This window comes from Salvelinus sp. IW2-2015, linkage group LG6.2, assembly GCF_002910315.2.
Source record: "Salvelinus sp. IW2-2015 linkage group LG6.2, ASM291031v2, whole genome shotgun sequence".
NCBI classification, from domain to species: domain Eukaryota; kingdom Metazoa; phylum Chordata; class Actinopteri; order Salmoniformes; family Salmonidae; genus Salvelinus; species Salvelinus sp. IW2-2015.
The window spans coordinates 16,966,402-16,985,805 of record NC_036846.1 but is presented as its reverse complement, the minus strand read 5'-3'; the positions used below and the strand labels follow the sequence as shown (position 1 = coordinate 16,985,805).

The window sequence follows — 19,404 nt, the reverse complement described above, 5'->3', positions numbered from 1 at the left end:
CTCTCGCCGTAGTTGGGTAGTCCAGTGCTAACTCCAGTAGTTGGGGTCAGTGCTAACCTCCAGTAGTTGTGGTTCCAGTCTACTCTCCCGTAGTTGGTGGTCCAGTGCTACTCTCCCGTAGTTGGTAGGCCAGTGCTACTCTCCCGTAGTTGGTAGTCCAGTGCTAACCTCCAGTAGTTGGTGGTCCAGTGCTACTCTCCAGTAGTTGGTAGTCCAGTGCTAACCTCCAGTAGTTGGTGTCCAGTGCTACTCTCCCGTAGTTGGTAGTCCAGTGCTAACCTCCAGTAGTTGGTGCTCAGTGCTACTCTCCAGTAGTTGGTAGTCCAGTGCTAACCTCCAGTAGTTTGGTGTCCAGTGCTACTCTCCAGTAGTTGGTGGTCCAGTGCTACTCTCCAGTAGTTGGTAGTCCAGTGCTACTCTCCAGTAGTTGGTAGGTCCAGTGCTAATCTCCAGTAGTTGGTGGTCCAGTGCTAATCTCAGTAGTTGGTAGTCCAGTGCTAATCTCCAGTAGTGTAGTCCAGTGCTTATCTCCAGTAGTTTGTGGTCCAGTGCTAATCTCCAGTAGTTGGTGGTCCAGTGCTAACCTCCAGTAGTTTGTAGTCCAGTGCTAACCTCCAGTAGTTGGTAGTCCAGTGCAAATCTCAGTAGTTGGTGTCCAGTGCTAACCTCCAGTAGTTGTGTTCCAGTGCTAACCTCCAGTAGTTGGGGGTCCAGTGCTAACCTCAGTAGTTGGTGGTCCAGTGCTAACCTCCAGTAGTTGGTGGTCCAGTGCTAACCTCCAGTAGTTGGTGGTCCAGTGCTAACCTCCAGTAGTTAGTGGTCCAGTGCTAACCTCAGTTGTTGGTTAGTCCAGTGCTAACCTCCAGTTGTTGGTAGTCCAGTGCTAACCTCAGTTGTTGGTAGTCCAGTGCTAACCTCCAGTAGTTAGTAGTCCAGTGCCAACCTCCTAGAGGTAGTCCAGTGGTACATCTCTAGTCATGTTGCACCAGGGTCTTTTCTTTTTTCTCTCCAGTAGTTGGTGGTCCAGTGCTAACCTCCAGTAGTTGGTGGTCCAGTGCTAACCTCCAGTAGTTGGTGGTCCAGTGCTAACCTCCAGTAGTTAGTGGTCCAGTGCTAACCTCCAGTTGTTGGTAGTCCAGTGCTAACCTCCAGTTGTTGGTAGTCCAGTGCTAACCTCCAGTTGTTGGTAGTCCAGTGCTAACCTCCAGTAGTTAGTAGTCCAGTGCCAACCTCCTAGAGGTAGTCCAGTGGTAATCTCTAGTCATGTTGCACCAGGGTCTTTTCTTTTTTTATCTCCTTTTCCATCAAAGCTTTTAGACTCCAGACACATGCCATCTTAAATCTCTCTCTATATGCAAACTGGATACATATATCACAGCCCGACAAAGTACATTTAACACTGGCCTCTACAATAATATCCTATGCATTATTTATTCTGTGTGTGCGTGTCTGTGTGGTGTCTATTTGTGCATATGTGTGTGCGTGTAGTGACTGTTTCTCATGAAAACAGTTTTAACTATGTAAGTAGCAACTTGAGTTACAAAACCATGATGCATCTGCAAAAATCAACTATGATTCTGAAGACTAAGATGCATAGTTTTTGGTAAAGTGTCTTATTTTATTTTCACCCCAAATTCTCATTATTGAAATGCGTCCGGGTTTAATTCTCTGGTCATTTTACTTTAGAAAAATATAAAACACCAAATATGTTGCTGTAGTTTGTCCATAAATCATATATTATGTATATTACACTATATTTATTACGTAAAAACATTTCCGTAAAACTTTTTACAGTTTCTGTAAAAACTCCAATCAGTTTTTAGACAGAATGCATCATGGGTAAGTAAAACTGTCTGCATTCTGTCTGCCCCCAGGGGGCAGGACGGAGTTTGGGAAAGCCTGATCTAGAGGAGTAGTCCTTAGATGAGCACAAGTTCATTTATTTGCTTTTATGCCTTCAGAATGAGGTTCTTATTCTCAAACACTCCCTTTACCCCACTTGACCTTCTCACATTATGGCAAAAAATATATCATTGGGATAAAGTTAGAACTATTACCTTACCAACATGGCGGCATGAATGGGCTTTAGTGATGTGGTCAATTGTTTGCTGACTCCTTTTATTTGCAGATGTAGATAAGGGGTCCTCATTACCAAAACGGGAACCTTAATATCGGTAATGCTAATTATAATGTATAGACAATGGGTGTGCTGTGCTGGTAACTTCAATTATTTACTAGGACAACTACTTTTATCGGTTTGTATCGATTTTTTGTAAAACAGTTCAATTGTGTACAGGCTTAACTGAATGAACAACATAGACCGAATGCAGTATGGAATTGTATTAAATAGTTTGGGGTATGACAAGTGAGATAACATGGGTAAATTGACATGTAAATAGATCCCAAGGTTTAAATCTATTTGTTGACAGGAAAGTCATAATTGTATGAGTTAGCCCGTAGGTTAAACAGCAAGCGTGAGGAATGTGCGTTCTTGTGCCGTGCTTATAGGCTACAAGGTAAATAGGTGAATGACGTTCCACACATGGCAAATAGGAAAGTGGAGATGAACGAGACGCTATGCTGATGATACGTTTGTTTTCATTCCCACTACACCTGTATAATAGGAACCAGAGTGAATTATGTTATGCTGCTTAACTTCGTATGGCTGGGGGCAGTATTGAGGAGCTTGGATGAATAAGGTGCCCAGAGTAAACTGCCTGCTACTCAGGCCCAGAAGCTAAGATATGCATATTATTAGTAGATTTGGATAGAAAACACTCTGAAGTTTCTAAAACTGTTTGAATGATGTATGTGAGTATAAGAACTCATTTGGCAGGCAACAACCTGAGAAAAAATCCAACAAGGAAGTTGGAAATCTGAGGTTTGTAGGTTTTCAAGTCATTGCCTATCCAATATACAGTGTCTATGGGGTCATAATGCACTTCCTAAGGCTTCCACTAGATGTCAACAGCCTTCTACTGTGAAGGATGAGGGAATGAGAGCTGTTTCAACCAGGTGTCTGGCAGAGTGTCATGAGCTCACTCAGGCGCTCCCCCGTGAGAGGTAGCTGCGTTCCTTTTTGTTTCTAAAGACAAAGGAATTCTCCTTTTGATTTATGTTAAAAACATCCTAAAGATTAATTCTATACATCGTTTGACATGTTTCTACGAACTGTAATGGAATTTTTTTGACTTTTCGTCTGGCCTGCGCGTCATGAATTTGGATTTTTGAACTAAACGCGTGAACAAAAAAGAGGTATTTGGACATAAATTATGGACTTTATCGAACAAAACAAACATTTATTGTGGAACTGGGATTCCTGGGTGTGCATTCTGATGAAGATCATCAAAGGTTAGTGATTCATTTGATCTCTTTCTGCTTTTTGTGACTCCTCTCTTTGGCTGGAAAAATGGCTGTGTTTTTCTGTGACTAGGTACTGACCTAACATAATCAGATGGTGTGCTTTCGTCGTAAAGCCTTTTTGAAATCGGACACTGTGGTTGGATTAACAACAAGTTTATCTTTAAAATGGTGTAAAATACTTGTATGTTTGAGGAATTTTAATTATGAGATTTCTGTTTGAATTTGGTGCCCTGCACTTTCACTGGCTGTTAGAAGTTAATGAAGTTAAACAACCATTCAGACCAGTCTTCCTGATTTGAACGTATTATTTGATAGAGTTTGTCAAGAAATATGGTGTGTATAAACCCCATTTAACTTACTTTAAGCCACAATCTGCAATTTGAGCAAAGAGCAACCCTGCCACTTAAATTAGGATATGCCCCATTTTGACATGTGTACCTGTTTTAGCACTTACTTATACTGTTATTTGATATCATAAGCCAGTTTTTGGTCCGTATCTCACATATTTAGATACTTTGTTAGGCATTTGCCCATAGGATCCCATTCAATCCAGAAATACATCTAAAATACCTTACAACCACACATCCACGTCATGGTACACCAATATTACCTTTAAAGACCTTGGATCATTTATTGCTTAAAAAATTAGTAGCTTTGTTTTACGCTTACGTTCACTTTTGAATCTTGAAAATACATGGATGTAGTTACAGTACTATACTGAAATAAGGGGTGTTTTAGTCAATTGCATTAAGAGCAGTGCTTTTAGTATTATGCAAGTCTGATGTATTGGGTTTCTGAATCTCTGATAGAGATCAGTACAGTTTTTCAATGGCAAACTATGCAACTCTCTGGGCAGGTGAAATTTTGTCCCAAAGATAACTGTTAATTCATGTTGACTCTAGTATTCCTTCCATTTGTTATGTGCATTAGGGACTCTCAACAAAAAAGAAACCTAGCCAAGTGATCAGTTCTTCTCCCTACAGTCTCTGTTCCCTTTCTCCTACTCAATTTCGTTCCGACCGCTCCCAATAGGTCAACAGAAATATAATGTATCTGATGGAATACACAAACAACACTGTAGACAAGCTACATTCCTTGCCAAATCACAACAGCTTAATCACAAATTCAAAATGGACTGGTTGATTTAAAAGTAGGGAAGTATGTGTTCCAACCACGAGCTGCAGTTTTGGAATAATAGATGTGGCTCGTCTATTTCAGGCTTTTTTGTGAACTGCTGTAGTGTGCCATTTAGAAAAGGTTACAGCCCCCCTAAACCTCGGCAGGTTCCAGACTGAAATATGCAACAAAACCATTGTTTTGATGAAAGCAAATAGTGTATTTATTAGTCTAGTCTATTAGTCTATATCAACTGCAGTCATTTCTATAATCAGTACCTTTGTTCTCCAACTGTTGATGGCGATGATGTGTGGTAAATAATTAGAAATATGCTCCGTATCCCCTCTTACAGCGTAGTTGCGTTAGGTAGGCCTATTTGTAAATAATGTTGGCTTCGTGGTGATGAACGAGGCCTGTTGGTGGTCGTTTTGTGATAACTCCACTGTGATGAACATTTTGACCATTCAGTTTTGTTTTAACATTAACCCCCCCCTTGAAAAATGCATAATATCTTATCAATAAACACAATAATGATCAAATAAATACGTACAGATCCTAATATAAGTGATCCAAAAGGACATTTTGTGAAAAATGACACTTCTTTTTTCAAATGTGAGTTTTGTGAGACTGACCCGTGTGTGTAGCCGTCTCAAGTGACTTGGCCTAGCTATTCTCTTCAGTAAGAATGGATAACTGTCCCATGCATTATGTCCACCACCAGTCCCGCAGACCATTCTAGTTACAGTTTAGTAGTCCATCGGCCTAGTGGTCCAGCAGCACAGAGCTCTCAAGTCTCGCTATGAAATATTGAATCACATCTGTGAGCCTGAAGCAAAGAGCAGGCCGTGTTTGTGTGAGAGCGCCCGTTTTCACCCAGGGTCATTTGAGTGAATGAGCAGCAATGGAGAGGAGGAGGAGTGAAAGAGACTGAAGAGTGAGACAGCAGAAAGCAGGAGGGAGAGAAAGAGAAACCGATAGGAGCGGGAGAGAGAGAGGAAAGATGAGCGAGAGAAAGGAGGGAAAGGGAGAGAGATGTGTTTGTTAGGGTGTCACTAGAGGACCAATTAGTCTCTAAGTCTTCTCTATGAATTAGTTTGAGAACAGAAAGGTGTTTACTCCAACCCCACAAAGCTACTTTAGCTAGGATGCAGCTGTGACAGAGGAACCAACAGATTAAAAAGAGGAGAGCCTCAGAGGGATGGGGAGTGATGGATGGACAGATCGTTTCAACCCAAATAGAGGATGTCAGGAGAGATGCAGGTGTCTGATAGAAAGTGGTTTGTGGGTATTTACGGCGCTTTATCGCCCTGCACCTGCACGTTTAGCAGAGTGAAATGTCACTCGTGATGTTACCAATTGGTTCTAATGCTCTCTCTCTCCCTCTCTCTCTCCCCCGCTCCCTCCTCCCTCTCTCTCTCCCCTCCCCCCTCGCCCCTCCCTCTCTCTCTCTCTCCCCTCAACCCCCTTTCCTCTCCCCCCAGGCTACCGTATGCGTCTGGGCTCCAGTACAGACAAGAAGGACACAGGGCGGCTCCATGTGGACTTTGCCCAGGCCAGAGACGACTTGTATGAGTGGGAGTGTCGTCAGCGCCTGTATGCCAGAGAGGAGAGACACCGCAGGAGGATGGAGGAGGACCGTTTCAGACCCCCTTCCCCTCCACCCATCGTCCATTACACAGACCACGAGTGTAGCCTGCTGGGGGACAAGATCAAAGGTGGGGCTACACACACAGTACGCACTCACACAAAATAGAGATATTGAAACGTTTACACATTCACACAAAATAGAGATATTGAAACGTTTACACACACACAGCACACAGACACATGCATGTTCTCACATACACACACACAGTACAGAGAGAGACACAGAGAATATAAACACACCCAAGGACACACACAGAATACAAAACTCATACATTATCAATGTGGTGGAAATTCTACCTTTAACTAATGAGGAGAGGCAAAATCAATAATCAATCAAGCTAATACTTTTATTAAAAACCTATTATAATGAGGCTCGTTGACCCCGCCCACGCAGGTGAGATGGAGTGAGAGCCTCCTGTACAAAGAGTACAGGATCATTTTATAGTCAAGCTACCCCATGTAAGCATCTGCAAAACACGTGACCCTGTGTGTGTGTGAGGGGAGACAACTGGGTGAAAAGGTTGCCTCAGTCTGTCGCAACTGAGTGAGAACAACAGGGGCCAGAATGACAGGAAGTCACTCCAGACATACTTCCTCTAACAGTAGCTCTACGGTTCCCCCAAGTTGGGCAAGCAAGCGCCTTTGACTGTCGGCCCAGATGATGTATGGTTGTACTGGTCACACACACACACACACACACACAACGCATGAATCTTTGGCCCAGAAACAGGCTCCAGACAGAACAATAGCTCTGTTACTGGTGTGCAGGATATAACCTTTAGTCTGTCTCCGATCAAGAGGAACCAGTCAGTTTCTGTCAATCTTGACTGAGTGGCCAGACATCATGGGGTCATTCTATACACACAGTCAGGACAGGCCTCTATTAATGCGCGCAAACACTTTTCTATCCTATATATGTTTGTCATATAAACTATCTCAAACCCAAAGTCCAGGCATAAACACAGATGTTTTAGTACACAAGCATTAGTAAGGTTTAACTTCAAAATGCCCTCACATCAAGCTGATCAACCGGTACACAATGTACAGTGTTCCACTGTGGTCCTCTGGGTTTAGTTTGGTTGACAAATCCTCCTGACACACTACAGAGCTTGATGTTGTCTATCCGTCTGGGTATGAATCTGTCTCTGGATTTAAAGAAGCTGTAGACTCAAAAGCCCCATCTTCTCTGAGGCTTAAAGTGTGATTCTGTACTTTCACAGAGGCAGATGAACTCATGGATACCATTTCCACGTGTATGAAGGAAGTTTGTGGTAGTTTCACGAGCCAATGCTAAGTAGAYGAATGGCTTAATTGTATAGAATCCCTTTAATCTGTTTGTGTATTTATATGCTTAAAGATAGAGTGTAAAGCATGTCCCCACTGCTGAAGTACATAAATATCCCCTCCCACAACTTGTACAACTTAGACTTCTGAATGTTAGGATTCCAGTGGAAAGAAGCTCAACATCATGTTTTGTGAATTAGTGATGAGGTGAGCAGACAGTTAGCCTCACTGCCATCTTAGCCCAAATACCTTGAGACGTTCTCCATGAACTGCTACACAGAGCAGTGGCCAAGTAATGAATGTGGCTTCTCTACTTTCAGTTTAGCTGAGAAGCTAGATATGAAAATGAGCTGCCAGGCAGTAGTTTTAGTAACCACACATCTCTTCAACACATTCCTATGCTTTTACTGTATGTGGGATTTGTGAATCTTAGGGACCTCATCAATATTGGTTTCTTTGATAAGCCACTTAGCCCCCTCGCTGTATAGATGCATTGAATAATACTGAAAGATATGTTTTCGCTGCGTCCCAAATGGCACCCAATCCCTATATAGTGCACTACTTTAAACTAGTGCCCTGATCAAAAGTAGTGCACTATATAGGGAAAAGGGTGCCATTTTGGATGCTGCTTCTATACAGCAGATAAAATATCATATCAGGACAAAATGAGAGTTTATTGGGCCCTGGTCATTGTCAGTGATTGACAAGTGTAGATATTGTGTATGTATTGATAATGGACCTGTAGTTGGTAGGGAGGACTAGTGACTGTGGAGAGCCTGGAAACCTACATCATTCTATAGATACAGACAAACACCTGAGGGACCTCTGGTTATGACACCTTGGGGGCTTCACKTTAAATAAATCAAAAGCCCTCTCGATCTTAGTGTGTGAACAAAACATTAAGAACACCTGCTATTTCCATGCAATAGACTGACCAGGTGAATCAAATCAAAGTTTATTTGTCACGTGCGCCAAATACAACTGGTGTAGACCTTACAGTGAAATGCTTACTTACAGGCTCTAACCAATAGTGCAAAAAAYGTATTAGGTGAACAATAGGTACGTAAAGAAATAAAAACAACAGTGAAAAACAGTAGCGAGGCTATATACAGTAGCGAGGCTATAAAAGTAGCGAGGATACATATAAACACCGGTTAGTCAGGCTGATTGAGGTAGTATGTACATGTAGATATGGTTAAAGTGACTATGCATATATGATGAACAGAGAGTAGCAGTAGCGTAAAGAGGTGAATCCAGGTGAAAGCTTTGATCCCTTATTGATATCACTTGTTAAATCTACTTCAATCAGTGTAGATGAAGGGGAGGAGACAGGTTAAATAAGGATTTTCAATCATTGACACAACTGAGACAGGGACTGTGTATGTGTGCCATTCAGAGGGTGAAAGGGCAAGACAAAATATTGAAGTGCCTTTGAATGGGTTATGGTAGTAGGTGCCAGCCGCACCGGTTTGTGTCAAGAACTGCAACGCTGCTGGGTTTTTCACAATCAACCATTTCCCGTGTATATCAAGAATGGTCCACCACCAAAAGGACATCCAGCCAACTTGACACAACTGTGGGAAGCATTGGGGTCAACATGGACCAGCATCCCTGTGGAACACTTTTGACACTTATCAYATCACATTTTATTGGTTAGCYGATGTTATTGTGAGTGTAGGAAAATGCTTGTGCTTCTAGTTCCAACAGTGCAGCGATATCTAACAAGTAATCTAACAATTTCACAACGACCTAATACACACAAATCTAAGTAATGGAATAAGAATGTATAAATATATGGAAGAGCAATGACTGAGCCGCAAAGGCAAGATGCAATAGATGGTATAAAATACAGTATATACATATAAGATGAGTAATGCAAGATATGTAAACATTATTCAAGTGACATTATTAAAGTGGCCAATAATTTCAAGTCTGTATGTAGGCAGCAGCCTCTCTGTTAGTGATGGCTGTTTAACAGTCTGATGGCCTTGAGATGGAAGCTATTTTTCAGTCTCTCGGTCCCTGATTTCATGCCCCTGTACTGACCTCACCTTCTGGATGGTAGCGGTGTGAACAGGCAGGGGCTCGGGTGGTTATTGTCCTTAATGATCTTTTTGGCCTTCCTGTGACATCGGGTGCTGTAGGTGTCCTGAAGGGCAGGTAGTTTGCCCCCGGTGATGCGTTGTGCAGACCGCACCACCCTCTGGAGAGCCCTGCGGTTGTGGGCGGTGCAGTTGCCATACCAGGTGGTGATACAGTCCGGCAGGATGCTTTCAATTGTGCATCTGTAAAAGTTTGAGGGTTTTAGGTGACAAGCCAAATTTCTTCAGCCTCCTGAGGTTGAACAGGCACTGTTGCGCCGCCTTCACCACACCATCTGGGTGGCTGGACCATTTCATTTTGTCCGTGATGAGACCACAGAGAACAAAACCATCTTAGACGTTTCCACTTCACAATAACAGCACTTGCAATTGACCAGGGCAGCTCTAACAGGGCAGAAATGTAACGAACTGACTTGTTGGAAAGGTAAGGCCCACGTAACCGGTGTGGCTGAATTTCAAAGTATGCGGTGTCCATATCGCAACAGAGCTTTCAACCGCAAGGTGGACTTGCGTTTTCACTGCGTAACATCCGGCGCGACGTAACGGATTGCTTATGGGTAATGGGAACGAGGACATCACCAGTGTTATTAACAATGAAAATCAATAACACTCGTCTCTTCACATCTCCTTATCAGTCTACAACCCCAAACATGAATAATGCAAAACAACCACTGTTGTTCATACAAAGGCATTTGAAACATGATATTCACATCGCTACCATCCACTGCCCTCTAGTTAACATGCAGAGCAGTACTGGAGAAGAGCCAGAGCCTGTGGTGCCATTTACAATACATTTTCGGGATTTTATTGAAGATATCACTATTTTCTCTCCTCCCTCTCCTTTCCTGTCCTCCCTCCGTTTATCTCCTCTACTGCTATCAGCTTTGGGCTGAATGAAGGAACTTGTTTCTCTAATAAGCTATGATGGAGGGGATGGCTGCCGTCTTATCGGCTCCTAACCAACAATGCTATTCTTGTTTATTCGCATTGTTCCTAACTTGTTTTGTACATAATGTTGATGCTACCGTCTCTTATGACCGAAAAGAGCTTCTGGATATCAGAACTGCGATTACTCACCTCAGATTAGACAGATTAGCTAACATTAAATCGCTGGAAAATAAATGGGGTGAACTGAAAACACGTATATCCTACCAACGGGACATTAAAAACTGTAATAGCTTATGTTTCACCGAGTCGTGGCTGAACGATGACATTAAGAACATACAGCTGGCGGGTTTACACTCTATCAGCAGGCAGCCTCTGGTAAGACACGAGGCTGGGGCCTATTTATATATGTAAACAGCTGGTGCACGATACCTAAGTCTTGGTTTTGCTCGCCTGAGGTAGGGTATCTTATGATAAGCTGTAGACCAAACGATCTAKCTTGAGTTTTCATCTGTATTTTTCGTAGCTGTCTACATACCACCACAGACCGATGCTGGCACTAAGACCGCACTCAATGAGCTGTATTCCACCATAAGCAAACAGGAAAACACTCATCCAGAGGCAGCGCTCCTAGTGGCCGGGGACTTTAATGCAGGGAAACTTAAATCCGTTTTACCTACTTTCTATCAGCATGTTAAATGTGCAACCAGAGGGAAAAGAACTCTGGACCACCTATACTCCACACACAGAGATGCGTACAAAGCTTGCCCTCACCCTCCATTTAGCAAATCTGACCGTAATTCTATCCTCCTGATAACTGCTTACAAGCAAAATGTTAAGCAGGAAGCACCAGTAACCTTCCACAAGCTTCCCACAATAAGTTTTGGCCCATTTCTGACAGAGCTGGTGTAACTGAGTCAGGTTTGTAGGCCTCCTTGCTCGCACACGCTTTTCAGTTCTGCCCACACATTTTCTATAGGATTGAGGTCAGGGCTTTGTGATGGCCACTCCAATACCTTGACTTTGTTGTCTTTAAGCCATTTTGCCACAACTTTGTAAGTATGCCTGGGGTCATTGTCCATTTGGAAGACCCATTTGCGACCAAGCTTTAACTTCCTGACTCAATATATCCACATCATTTTCCTCCCTCATCTATTTTGTGCAGTGCACCAGTCCCTCCTGCAGCAAAGCACCCCCACAACATGATGCTACCACCCCCGTGCTTCACAGGTGGGATGGTGTTCTTCGGCTTGCAAGCCTCCCTCTTTTTCCTCCAAACATAACGATGGTCATTATAGCCAAACAGTTCTATTTTTTTTCATCAGACCAGAGGACATTTTTCCAAAAAGTACGGTCTTTGTCCCCATGTGCAGTTGTAAACCGTAGTCGGCCTTTTTTATGGCGGTTTTGGAGCAGTGGCTTCTTCCTTGCTGAGCGGCCTTTRAGGTTATGTCGATATAGGACTCGTTTTACTGTGGATATAGATAGTGTTGTACCTGTTTCCTCCAGCATCTTCACAAGGTCCTTTGCTGTTTTTCTGGGACTGATTTGCACTTTTCGCACCAGAGTACGTTCATCTCTAGGAGACAGAACGCGTCTCCTTCCTGAGCGGTATGACGGCTGTGTGGTTCCATGGTGTTTATACTTGCGTACTATTGTTTGTACAGAATAACGTGGTACCTTCAGGCGTTTGGAAATTGCTCCCAAGGAGGAACTAGACTTGTGGAGGTCTAAATAACAATTCTGAGTTTTTGGCTGATTTCTTTAGATTTTCCCATGATGTCAAGCAAAGAGGCACTGAGTTTGAAGGTAGGCCTTGAAATGCATTCACAGGTACACCTCCAATTGACTCAAATGATGTCAATTAGCCTATCAGAAGCTTCTAAAGCCATGATATAGTTTTCTGGAATTTTCCAAGCTGTTTAATGGCACAGTCAACTTAGTGTATGTAACCTTCTGACCCACTGGAATTGTGATACAGTGAATTATAAGTGAAATAATATGTCTAAACAATTGTTGGAAAAATGACTTGTYTCATGCACGAAGTAGATGTCCTAACCGACTTGCCAAAACTATAGTTTGTTAACAAGAAATTTGTGTAGTGGTTTTAATGACTCCAACATAAGTGTGTGTAAACTTCAGACTTCAACTGTATATACCAGGCGGTGTCAGAGGAAGACCCTAAAAGTTGTTTTAAGACTCCAGCCACCCTATTCATAGACTGTTCTKCCTGCTACCGCACGGCAAGCAGTACCGGAGCGCCAAATCTAGCTTCTACCCRCAAGACATAAGACTTAAGACTATTTGTGTTGCCCGCCCCCCTCTATGCTGCTGCTACTCCATTATCTATGCATAGTCACTTTATTAATTCTACCTACATGTACATATTACCTCGACACCGGTGCCCCCTTTATATAGCCCCGCTGTTGTTATTTTCTGCTGCTCTTTAATTTGTTATTCTTATCTCTTTCTTTTTTGGGGGGGTAATTTCTTAAAACTGCYTTGTCAGTTAATGWCTACTAAGTAAGCATTTTACTGTAAGGTCTACACCTGTTGTGTTCGGCGCATGTGACAAATACAATTTGATTTGAAATGGGTTGTTCGCCAAAATCTGTGACTTCCTGCTTCTCTGCCATCTCTGTATCGCCTTTCCTCTCAGTTCTCTCATGCCATGATAAATAGGACAGAAGAACTTTCAGACCATAGAGATCCTATTGAATTAATTGTTATTGAATTCATAAATGTATGTTCTAATTCCTACCTATGTTTCAAACCACAAATGGATRCATATCCCTTAACCCTTAACCTAACTTTGCATTTATTTTCGCTGCTAGTCGTAACCTTACCCCAAACAAACCACTGACCTTAACCTTAAGGCTTACCTTAACCCTCTCCTCAGATGAGGCAGCGTTTGCGGAGGCGGTGCACGTGCTGCTGACCTGGGTGGAACGCGGTGAGGTGAACCGTCGTAACGCAAACAACTTCTACTCCATGATCCAGTCGTCCAACAGCCACATCCGCCAGCTGATGAGTCAGAAGGCCGCCCACGAGAAGGAGTTGGAGGTGGCCAAGGACAAGTTCAAGACCGCCCTGTCTGGCATCCTGGCACAATGTGAGTACACACCAGGCTGACACACACACACACGCAGAGAACCATGTCCCACAAAACAGGGTCAGGGTCAACATCAAATCACTTGTGGCGTTCCCTTTGAGGCAACGTCACATTGTCCCTCTAAACGTTCTCCACCCTCAAGTGATTTTCATGTCACAAGTTCACAAGTTCCAGGTCAGTGCTCCATACATGATGGATCAAATACCCAGGGACATGGAACAGAGATGGTCTTTTCTGCAAACAGACACTCACACACATGCATGGCTGCACACAAACAGAGGACAGCACTTCTGAAGACCCACTCTATGGGATTACTCTTTGTAGGAGTAGATTTGGYGCAGTTTGCCTGGTAAAGGCCCGTGATGGCAGCTATAACATTGAACAGGTTATTTAGGGAGCTGTTAGCTACCTCTCTCAGCGCATCTTCATTAGGCCCAGAGTGGCCACTTCTCCATCTCCCATCTTTCTTCTCTTTCTTCCTGTCTCTGTCTCTCATAGTAATTAACACCTCTGTCTGAGGAGAGCAACTGTCAGCCGATTCACTAATGAGGCTTTTAGGTACTGGTGCTGATCTCACTGTAGACCCCTGTAAAGCTGACCCTGGATCAGTCAGAACTTTTAGACTACCAGGGTCTGCCAGAGACATTCACATAGTACCATGGTCTGCCAGAGACATTCACATAGTACCAGGGTCTGCCAGAAACATTCACATAGTACCAGGGTCTGCCAGAGACATTCACGTAGTACCAGGGTCTGCCAGAGACATTCACATTAGTACCAGGGTCTGCCAGAGACATTCACGATAGTACCAGGGTCTGCCAGAGGACATTCACGAGTACCCAGGGTCTGCCAGAAGACATTCACATAGTACCAGGGTCTGCCAGAAGACATTCACGTAGTACCAGGGGCTGCCAGAGACATTCACGTAGTACCAGGGCTGCCAGAGACATTCACGTAGTACCAGGGCTGCCAGAGACATTCACGTAGTACCAGGTCTGCCAGGACCATTCACGTAGTACCAGGGTCTGCCAGAGACATTCACGTAGTACCAGGGTCTGCCAGAGACATTCACGTAGTACCAGGGTCTGCCAGAGACATTCACGTAGTATCATCCACAAAGTCCCAGTGCATATCCCATTCCTATTCCCATGTTGAGTTCCAACTAGGGAACTCCTGTGTCATGTTGCCTCTCTGTTTATCTTGAGGCCGGGACTATCCAGGGGCATGTTGGTAGTCTACAGACGGAACTCTTGTCTGTCAGCTTTTCAGCTTTACCTCCTGTTCATTTTTACAAAGGGAAAAAACATAGTTTTATAAACCTGCTTCAACTTGCACTGTGGCAGCCTCTCTGTATCTCACAGCTGTGACGTGCCTGACACTAAGAATCAAGATATAACACAACTGTCATATACTCACATACACCTGGGGGGAATAGAGAGATACACGTCTGAGGTTGCAGGGAAACCTGTGATGGGTGGCGCTACCTTGCAAAAGGACTATTTGAAGTCACTCAAGTGATAATTGAATGGCAATGACCTGTCATTGGGCCTTTGTGAAATATTGATAGCACATACAGTAACTTTTTATGTACTAAGTACTCTTTCTATTGTAGGATTCATGAAAACTCAGCTTCAGTGACATGCTTCAGTGACACTTGAATACGATTGACGCTAGGGCTGTTGCGATGACCGTATTATCGCCACACCAGCGGTCACAAGTCGTGAAGGCAGTCAAATGCCACGTGATCGTTTAGTCACGGTAATTAGGCTTCTCCAAGCTTCTGATGCTGCCGATGGTCCTTAGTAGCCTACTTGCTAACTGCCTGGTACTCAGCACTATATTGTCCCTCTAATCACTCTGACATCAATGTAATTGAAAATCTAATCAAACACTTCATGAGAGCCCATGAGCTCATGTTTTGCAACATTTCTATAGGCTATGCAATTGAGTGAGAATACAGAGTGATTGCCTCTATTAAAAAGAGGATCCCATCAGCTTTCTATAGGCTAGGCCTACTATATTTCTCAACTTTTCTAATATTAAGCACATTGCTTATCTTTACAACAGGACAGTGGTGGAAAAAGTACCKAATTTTTATACTTGAGTAAAAGTAAAGATAGCTTAACTTCTTATGGCTGCAGTCCCGTTCGAGATCGATATGACAACAGCCAGTCGAAGTGCAGGGCGCCAAATTCAAAAAACAGAAATCTCATAATTAAAATTCCTCAGACATTCATGTGTCTTATATCATTTTAAAGGTAATCTTGTTGTTAATCCCACCAAAGTGTCCGATTTCAAATAGGCTTTTCAGAGAAAGCACTACAAACGATTATGTTAGGTCACCACAAAACCACAATAACCACAGCCATTTTTTCCAGCTAAAGATAGCTTTCACAAAAACCAGAATAGAGATAAAATGAATCACTAACCTTCGATTATTTTCATCAGATGACACTCATAGGACTTCTTGTTACACAATACATGCATGTTTTGTTTGATTAAGTTCATATTTATATAAAAAAGTCTGAGTTTACATTGAGGCGTTAGATTCACTAGTTGCAAAAACATCAAGTGACTTTGCATAGCCACATCGTTTCAACAGAAATACTCAACATAAATATAAATGATAATACAAGTAATACACARAGAATTATAGATATACCTCTCCTTAATGCAACCGCTGTGTCAGATTTCAAAAAAACTTTACGAAAATATAAACCATGAAATAATCTGAGACGGAGCTCAGATGATTAGCCAAATTAGCCACCATGTTGGACTCAACAGAAACCAGAAAATACATGATAAATGTTTCCTTACCTTTGATGAATTCTTCAGAATGCAGTCCTAGGAATCCCAGGTCCACAATAAATGCTTGATTTGTTCGTTCATGTCCGTTATTTATGTCAAATTAGCTACTTTCGAATTGTTTACCAAATACCCTAACCAAAGTCTCAAAGCGCGACCACTATAACGTGACGAAATGTCCAAACGTTCCGTTACAGTCAGTAGAAACATGGCAAACGATGTACTGAATCAATCTTTAGAATGTTGTTAACATACATCTTGAATAACGTTCCAACCAGAGAATTAAATCGACTTCAATTGAGAGAAGGAACGGAGCTCACACTCACGTGAACGCGCCAGTTCAATGCGTGGGCACCTCATGGCAGTGATTACTCATTCCTGTCTCCTTCGAATCCCCTTCAAATTAGAGTCATCAGACTAAGTTCTATTGACTGTTGACATCTAGTGGAAGCCGTAGGAAGTGAAAACCCATCCATATCTCTCTTTATATTCAATGAGAGCTTGGTTGAAAATATGGCACCCCCAGAAAAAATCCAAACAGGAAGTGGAACTTTTCAGGTTTTTGCCTGCCATATGAGTTCTGTTAATCTCACAGACTTAATTCAAACAGTTTTAGAAACTTTAGAGTGTTTTCTATCCAATACTAATAATAATATGCATATATTAGCAACTGAGACTGAGGAGCTGGCCGTTTACAATGGGCACCTTTCATCCAAGCTACTCAATACTGCCCCTTCAGCCTTAAGAAGTCACCCAGTAAAATTCTACTTGAGTAAAAGTATTTGGTTTAAAATATACTTTATCAAAAGTAAGTGTATTTGTTGAAATATACTTCAGTATCAAAAGTAAAATAATAAATCATATAATCCTTATATTAAGCAAACCAGACGGCACCATTTTCTTGTTTTTTAAATTTACGGATAGCCAGAGGCGCTCTCCAACATTCAGACATAATTGTGTGTTTATTGAGTCCGCCAGATCAGAGACAGTAGGGATGACCAGGGATGTTCTGTTGATAAGTGTGTGAATTGGACCAATTTCCTGTACTGCTAAGAAAACGTAACGAGTACTTTTGGATGTCAAGGAAAATGTATGGAATAAAAGGTATAATAGTTTCTTAAGGAATGTAGTGAAGTATAAGTAGTCAAATATAAATAGTAAAGTACATATACCCCCCAAAAAGCTACTTAAGTAGTACTTTAAAGTACTTTTACTTAAGTGCTTTACAAATAGCCTAATAGTTTATGAACATTTTAAGATAAACGTTCTTTGAGAAATACCTGATCACGTGATGGAGAGCCTTGCGAGTGAGAGGTGCACGCAGCACTCGGGTAGAAGGGCACAACGCAGCACTCCGGGCCAAGGGCAGAACAGCCACTGGCCGCAAAAGGCATAGATTTTTTTAGGGTGCATTACGGCCACACAAAGGGGATGCCGCCGTGAAATTTGAGGAATAATTAGTGCTTGTCAAATTGTGAATGACAGACTGATGAAGTGTGTACATCCTGCGCAAAAAAAACTAAGCAGAGCTCATGCCTTTCAAGCAACTCAAATCATCATTAGTCGCATCATGCAGCCTTACAATGTATTATAAATCTAAACATGCCCAACGTTTGTAGAACTAAAGTTACATTAATAACTCTAAATTAAGCATATAGGAGTACTTATTTTGTTAAACGCTCAACACAGAATAGCCGCATGTGGCACTCCCTCAAATCGTTTGGAGAAAATATCCTTTCTATTATATTCAGCTTTGTTCAATTGTCTTCATATTATAAAATATAAAATAATGCCACAGAATTCTAAGCAAATCTTCTCTGCTAAATGAACTAGTGTAGCCCACAGCCGTTTGGCATAGCCAGATCAGGACCTAACATAAGGACAACTCATAATATTCTATTCTGTTTTTCTGAAATAGACTTATTGTGAAGGTCCAGGCTATATTACATGGATTTATTAGTCTTTTTAAAATGTAGATGTTCCAAAGATATGCAGTAGTAGCTTGTAGGTTATGTGTGGAAACCAGGAGATGCTAAATGTGTTTGTTAATTAACGGTCAATTACTGTGAGACCAACCAGTTATTTGCTTGACAAAATTTTGTGACCCCCACATCCCTAATTGACACCAACACAATCGCCACAGACAGACACAACAATCGCCACAGATAACACACACAACAAAGAAACACCTATGATTTAGCAACTCTTTAACCACTTGATACACTTGCTATTGTATACATCTTGTGTGTTGAACTAGTATTTAGGATCAATGTTTTTTGATGATACAGAAGGTAAGTTTGTTTTTGGCCCCATAAGAACAGTATATTGGGCTGCATGTAGAAATAGTCCACTGTGATAGGTTCCCCAATGGTTGTGTTACCTGGTTAAAGCACCAGTTAGAGGTTAGCTCCCCACAAACTCCTCTGGTTAACTTTAGCCTGTATTGGTCTGTGGACAGCTCATCTGAAGGAACCCACTCAGCCATAGAATCAAAGTAAGTAACACCTCTCTACATGAAAACAACTGGAACTGAAGGAAGAAATGAAATGAGTCATATTAATGATTCACAACTGCCAATGCTAAGAGCATGTATGAGTTCAGATATCTTTGGTGATACACCACTTACAGTAGTGTCCATACTGAGTACTGTGTTAGTATGGATATTGGGATATACCACATAATCGGTTCCTGTTTATACAGTAATACAAATATTGGAAAGAGCAAAGTTGGTCTCTTTCTTTCTCCTCTCTCTCTCTCTCGCTCTGTTTCTTTCTCTCTCTTTCTCTTTCTCTCTCTTTCTCCTCTCTCTCGCTCTGTTTCTCGTTGTCTTTTAAAGGCCACCATCCTCCATCACAATAATCCACACAAACACTTAGTTGTATTCATGAGTTTGTCTTTCTCTACGGTTCCACACATACAAATGTAAACACAGAGTTTGGTGTCCCAGGAGACAGGTTCACACTGTCGTTCTGTCAACAGAAGGTGTCCCGGGAGGCAGGTTCACACTGTCGTTCTGTCAACAAAAGGTGTCCCGGGAGACAGGTTCACACTGTCGTTCTGTCAACAAAAGGTGTCCCGGGAGACAGGTTC

The 19,404-nt window shown here is 42.3% G+C and overlaps 1 protein-coding gene across 1 annotated transcript in view; it reads left to right on the top strand.

The window, feature by feature from the left end:
* The window catches only part of LOC111965892 (ecto-NOX disulfide-thiol exchanger 2-like), a 95,472-nt gene that overhangs the window by 37,844 nt on the left and 38,224 nt on the right, over positions 1-19,404 (top strand). The window contains exons 4-5 of the mRNA XM_070444257.1: positions 5,961-6,194; positions 13,297-13,509. Of these exons, the coding sequence (XP_070300358.1) occupies positions 5,961-6,194; positions 13,297-13,509 (447 nt within the window). The remainder of the gene's footprint in view (positions 1-5,960; positions 6,195-13,296; positions 13,510-19,404) is intronic.